This window comes from Microtus oregoni, unplaced genomic scaffold (genome assembly GCF_018167655.1).
Source record: "Microtus oregoni isolate MIOR12 unplaced genomic scaffold, Mior012 000008F_ref0000371, whole genome shotgun sequence".
In the NCBI taxonomy this organism is placed as follows: domain Eukaryota; kingdom Metazoa; phylum Chordata; class Mammalia; order Rodentia; family Cricetidae; genus Microtus; species Microtus oregoni.
The window spans coordinates 53,845,376-53,852,014 of record NW_024543067.1 but is presented as its reverse complement, the minus strand read 5'-3'; the positions used below and the strand labels follow the sequence as shown (position 1 = coordinate 53,852,014).

General features: G+C 32.3%; 1 protein-coding gene across 1 annotated transcript; it reads right to left on the bottom strand.

The window, feature by feature from the left end:
* Window positions 1-4,014: 4,014 nt before the first annotated feature.
* On the bottom strand, window positions 4,015-5,727 carry LOC121451388 (olfactory receptor 143-like). The gene is made up of 2 exons (XM_041656843.1): window positions 5,708-5,727; window positions 4,015-4,978 (listed from the first exon to the last, which is right to left on the bottom strand). The coding sequence occupies exons 1-2, from the start codon at window positions 5,725-5,727 to the stop codon at window positions 4,015-4,017; spliced, it is 984 nt and encodes a 327-aa protein (XP_041512777.1).
* Window positions 5,728-6,639: the final 912 nt, after the last annotated feature.

Genomic DNA, 6,639 nt, shown 5'->3' with positions numbered 1-6,639 from the left:
AACAAAGCTCTACAGAGTTTAACAAAATATAAAAGAATACAACACATCTTTGCATCATTAAACAAATATTCCACAGCATAAATTAATGTAACCCATCTGAAACTAATATTCCAGAAAAGAACAATTTTCAGTGGATTTTATGTTTAAGAAAAAAAAAGAAAATTTCAATTGAGGACAGACTATTTAAATCTGAAGCATTTCCTTTTGATCTTATAGATATCATGAGTATAAAGTCTGAAATAAAAACACTCAAAGTTTAAAATCACATATACCCATTCTAATTATGAGGCCAACATAAATCTCAATTTAGGGATGTCCTACAAAATGCATAATGCCACTTGCAGTTGTCATAGTCCTCCAAAATGTCTGAAATAGAAGTTGGTAACAATTACTAAGAACAGAACCTGAGGTCATCGTAATACCAAGGTGGTATCTGACTGAGACACCGAAACACAAGCAGGACTTTAGGAAAAACAAGAGAACTATGTGCCAGTGTTTGATTTGCAAGTGTATTATTGAGATATTTTGATTTTATGCTTGTTAGGGATATAGTGTTCTTTTTTGTTATATCTTTAGCTGGTTTTAATGTAAGAGTGTTACTGGATTCATAAAGAAAGCTTAGAAGTGTTCTTTTAGTTTTTATTTCTATTAATAATTTTAGACTTATTAGTTTCTTCTAATTGAGTTTCCCTGGGTATAGAAACTACATGGGTAGGCTGGATGTCCAATAGCATATGGTCAAAATGAAACAAACTCACTAAGTGCTTTTGTAGATTTCTTGTGTTTCAAATTGTTTGGGCAATGTTTTTACTTAATGGTCTTTGCTTGACTATTAACCTTTCCAATTACATGAAGTTTTTTTGTATCTATTTGTCTCTCTGTGTGTGTTTGTATATGTGTGTGTGTGGGGGGGGGGGGTCTGTTCTCTTAATATGTTTAGCTCTTATTGATTTAATCTTGGTAATTTGGGTGAAGATAGAAATTATCCATTTTTATTTAGGGTTTCTATGTTAAAGAAATATAACTTTTGAAATTATTCTTATAATCTGAATTTCTTTGATGTCCATCATAATGTTCCCCTATGCATTTGAGACTATGTTAATTTGAGTTTTCTGATTTTTTCATTTCATTAATCAGACAAACGATTTGTCAATCTGGTTTATCTTCTCAATGAACCAGCTCTTCGATACATTGATTCTTCATATTGCCTCATTTGTTCCTATTTTATTAATTGCTGATCCATTTTTTTTAATCTTTTCCCACAGGCTGGTTTTTGGTTTGATTTGTTTAAGTTTATGAAATTCCTGAGTTGCATCATTGAGTCATTTATTTTCTTTCTTATTTTTTTTAATAAAGTCAAATGTAGCTCTAAATTTCGCTCTTTAGCTTTGTTAGTGTGTCCTAGAGGTACTAGCCATAATAGTAACAGAATGCTATGCAAGCTAAAGGAGAAATAGCATTCTTAAGGGTCTCACACTAAGTTACACAACCATAACATATATGCATAGGAATTAGCATAAACACCTGCAGGCTCCATGCTTGTCACTTTAGTCTCTGTGAGTGCTTATGAAACCTGATTAATTAATTTTGTGGATTGTGTTCTCATGTGATATCATCAATCCCTCTGGCTTCTGCAATTAGAAGTATTATTTCTTTAGTTCTCATTCTTTATCAAAGAAATTTCTGTTGCAGGAGATGGTAACTATTACAAAGATCTGAAACTGGTCAAAACCAGAGAAAATTATATCAAACCCAAATGGTGTATCTGCAATGCAACCTCTATGTCTCAGAGACAGTCATGTTGGAGTGGTTGGAGAGAAAGAGCTAGAAGATCGGGATACCTGTAGGTAGATGATATCTTCTAGATATGACTGGAAAGCTGCACCCATAAAATCTCAGAGGCAATTTCCTAAACATGAGTGTAATGACAGAATCTTTTCAACATGCCACCATGTTGAAACACAAGGCTTCACTTCTAGATGAAGAGCTACAAGCAATCAGTGGTTGTTGAGAGGGGGATAATCATGAGGTTTCAAATTTCACATTTTCCTTGACTGCTAAGCCTAAAGATGTTGCCTGATATATTTATGACACCTGAGATATAATGAGCAATGTAATTAATATTTTAATTTAAAATGGTTTTACTATGCACTTAACATTAGTTAATATGAAGTTATCAAACCAAATTTCCCATTTCAATTATGTAAATGAAGATACAATAAAGCACAAATTAGATAAGTAGACTATGACCATATTTTAACAAGTGCATATACAGTGCTTCTAAACATTCACTAACATGAAATGAGTTTATATTTAAAAATTATCTTTCATCAAATTTCTTTCAATATTAGCTTTTAAATTATAATTTTAATTATCTATCTATAGCTATTATCAAATTATAATAGTTTATCCATAACTTTATTAAATATCAGATGATTAAAAGCCTAATCAGTTTATTTTCCATGTTGATATAAATAATTACACCTGTAAAATCAATCTATTTGACTTAATAAAACTAAACTTACACTATGTGTTATAGTTTTTACACCTGGCTATACTCTGACTATGATTTCACACTTAGGCCAAATAGTACATTCTAATCCTGTGCTTCATATTCTATATTTGCTAAGTCCCAATTTTTCCTGGAAATAGAGCTTTATGCAACATGGTCAGAGCCTTTAATAATCACTCAATAAATCTGCTAAACTGTATCTTCTTATCAAAATTTAAACCAAACCATTTTAGTACCATACTTAATCAGGTACTATGACAACTGAAAAAAAAGTACATACCAGTAATTCATAATTTGCTTAAAAAATAATACTGTATATGTATAAAGCATATATACTGTTATATATATATATATAGTATATACATAAAATATTATTATGAATATTTATGGTTCAATACCTAATACCAATAAATTTAATTAAGTTTAATTAAAGTTCTTAACTTGCTCTTTTTACTAATCTACTATTTTAGAACATTTCAAACATCATAATCTTCAAGTGGATGCAATAATTACAGTTTTAATAATCATTGTTATTTGACTATTGTATCTCCAAAATAAGTATGTTCTTTGAATTCCTATGCAATTTAGATAGAAAATGACAGTATACTTTCTGAACTAGACACATATAAGAAGATTTTCTAGTGCATAATTCTCTATTAATCTTATTATGGACAAATAATTTTGCTTGACAGGAAAGATTTAACATCTAATAAGCTTCATAAAGTTTATATATTATTTATAGAAATGTGGTCCTGCTTTGTCAGAAGGCTTGATCCAAATACTCAGCTTCATCATCCTTGAAATTATGATAAATAATCTAAAAACACAAGATGAAATGTCACTTTGTAGTTTTCTCTAATCACCTAACCTGAAAATAATGCTATTGTGGGAGCATTTGCTTTTCCTACTTGGCTACTAAAGCCTTGTTCTACAGGCCACATGGCTCTTCTGTTGTTCTCACACTTCATTATTTAGTTGAACCCACAATGAAACAACTCTGTTCCTTCATAACTGTTCCTTCATAATCCTTTCAGTTTTTTTGGCATAAATAAATTCTATTCTTTTTTAGAAAAAAAAATCTGTTTGCCTTAGAATTAATCCACAGCTGAATTTAAAGAATAGTGATACAATGTTGCACCTTTGGCTTCAAAAGTATAATTTCTAGAACTCAAAACAGTCCCATGAATTTATTTAAATAGAGAAAATATAAAAGAGAAAATACAAGAGTATTACCTTTAGATATAGAAAATATGTCAGATGAAAGTCTTCAACTGGTACAGGTAGTGAAGATCAGATTGGCTAAACTTGAGATTACAGGGTACTCTCAAATCATGAAAAGGCCACAAAGCTATATGACAGCTGGTGTGTGTGTGTGTGTGTGTGTGTGTGTGTGTGTGTGTGTGTATGTTACAGTAGAAATTCTGATCATAATATTGATAGGAAAGAAAAGGAAGAATAGAAGAAAGGCAATGGGGAATAAATGAGAAGACCATACAATGCAGTCAGAGACTACTGAAAACACACCAGCTTCTGATTCTCATCACAGTTCTCTTTGCGGCAAGTTTGACATCCTTGTTTCTGAGACTGTAAATGAGAGGATTAAGCATGGGTACCACAAGAGTATAAAGCACTGAGAAAAATTTCCCCTGGTCCACAGATTCAGCAGATGCTGGCTTGACATAAGTAAGGAGCCCAGATCCATAGAATAAACTAACAGTCACAATGTGAGACCCACAAGTGCCCATGGCTTTGGACCAACCTGTAGCTGATGACATGTGAACAATATTTAAAAGGATAGAAATATATGAGGTTAGGATAACAAGGCCAGATACAATGACAACTATGCAAGCAATAAGAGAACTCACAAGTTCATTGGCATAGGTGCTGCTGCAGGAGAGCTGGAGAAGAGGGAAGATTTCACACATATAATGGTTGATGGTATTGGAATCACAAAAACTGAGCCTAATCATACAGCCAGTATGGGCCATGGCACTTGCAAACCCCATCAAATAGGACCCAAACATCAGTAGGAAACACATTCTAGGAGACATAAGGATGGCATACATCAAGGGCTTACATATGGCCACATAACGATCATAGGCCATTGCTGTCAGCACATAACATTCAGAATTAACAAAAAAGCCAAAGAAAAAGAGCTGAGTCATGCATCCTGTATAAGAGATGATGTTCTTTTCTGAAACAAAGCCCATTAGCATTTTGGGGGTACAGACAAATGAATAACAGAAGTCAACGAAGGACAAATTGAATAGAAAAAAGTACATAGGTGTATGAAGGTGTGAATTCAGACAAATAAGAATCATTAAGCTCAAGTTTCCTATCACAGTGGCTGTGTCGTTCAGCAAGAACATGAAAAATAAGGGCAGCTGCAATGAAGGTTGGTCTGTTAATCCCATGAAAACAAACTCAGTGACCAAAGAGTCATTCTCTACAGCCATTTGCTTCATGGTATCAAATGTAGGAACAGAGACAGTTTGTGAAATTAACAGGAAAATGTCTTTTAAGAGACAGAAATTTCTAGAGTTGTTGCATTTGTAAGTTCAGTTTTTTTTTTTTCTGAAGACATTTCCAGGCATACAATCATAACAACATAGGTTGATCCCTGAGGCACCCCTTTCCTTCTTTCATCAACTATGATGTGTTTCTCTTCAAAGAGACTGCTGAAAAAGCTCTCATTGACTTTTAAACACCATTTTCTTTTTTCTCTTTAGCCTTCAGTAGAGATCAGAGATTAAAAAAAAGCAATAGTTAAAAAATATCAAAACCCCAGATTTTAAAGCTTTCTGACTGAAGGAAAATTATGAAGAGGAGACAGTGATCAGCTTTGTTACACAGAAATCATTGCAAATATTATAATGAATCCTTCCCCAGTGTCCTCAAGGCAGCAAAACCTTTAATGATGAACACAGTAACAAGCATCTGTGAAGATCTGTCTCTAACCCTCTACAAGGGATTCACTGTAGACTGTGACAATATCTGTGTAAGATTCTCTTTAGAAAATCATCCTCACCTCCAGAAAGAAAGCATTATCCTTTTGTGAGAATGTAAAATGCTCTCCTGAAAGTGAGAATGCATTTCATGTTCCAGAGTAATGTGCAAATTGTTTAGAATCCTGGAAAATTATTCTCTCCTTTAAGATTTCCTCCCAGTTTTTATGAGTCCCTTGAGTGAACAAATTACTGAGCCTGTATTAACATCATGCACCATAAATGTAATGTTGGCTCATTTGAGACTCAAAGTTTTGCTCACTTAAAAATCCCTATCAGAACTACCATTTGACAAAATACTGTGTGGTCTTCTTTAGAATCGTCATTAAAATTGTCTCCACACCCAAAAGAATTGAGGGATATATCACATGCTTTTTTAATACTTTCTAATAAACAACAAAGATTGTATTAAGACACTGTAGACAAAAAATAAAATTCTAAAATGTTTTTAAAAATTAGACTATATTATATGAATAGAAGATATGGAATATATGTGCACATAAATTTAGAATTTAAACCCAGACTTTTAAATTCCTTATATTCAATCTATAAATAGATATGCAACTTCTCTACCCTTTATTTATTTATATTTGTATTTATGTATTTGTCTGTATATCTGTAAACTGAAACTCATAAGAAAAGACTTGCATTGCATCTCAGTGGTAGTACTTATCTTACATATAAAAGAGTATGGTTACAATCTTTGTATCACAATAAATAATAAATAACATTAAATATACTTGGACTTCACAGTGCAATGTATAAATTAAGACAGGTGACTCTCACAATGTGTCAAAAGTGACATAGATATATAAAAGGCAATTGTTGGGTATTATTGCACCTTTGTTTATTTCATGTTCTTATTAATATGAATCAAGTTTCTTATAATTGGAATTATTGTTATTTGAATTAGACAAACATTTGTTTTGGTGCTATTCTTTGTAACATCTCTTGTCCCTATCCATCCCACAAGAACATTATCCTTTCTTCACACACAGAAATTGGAGCCAACAAAGCTATTTTAAGCAATGTTGAATGTTCCAGAGTACCTTAGTGATTTAAAAAAATGATGGGTTAAAGTGTGATGCTCTATCATGTTGAGTAAAACAGAAAGACTAATCA

Bases quoted from the DNA above. Each gene is read 5' to 3' on its own strand.
- LOC121451388 (XM_041656843.1), bottom strand. From the start codon at position 5,727: ATGTTAATACAGGCTCAGTA. The intron at 4,979-5,707 runs ATTTGTTCACTC...TACATTTGATAC, and splicing joins ATGTTAATACAGGCTCAGTA to CATGAAGCAAATGGCTGTAG.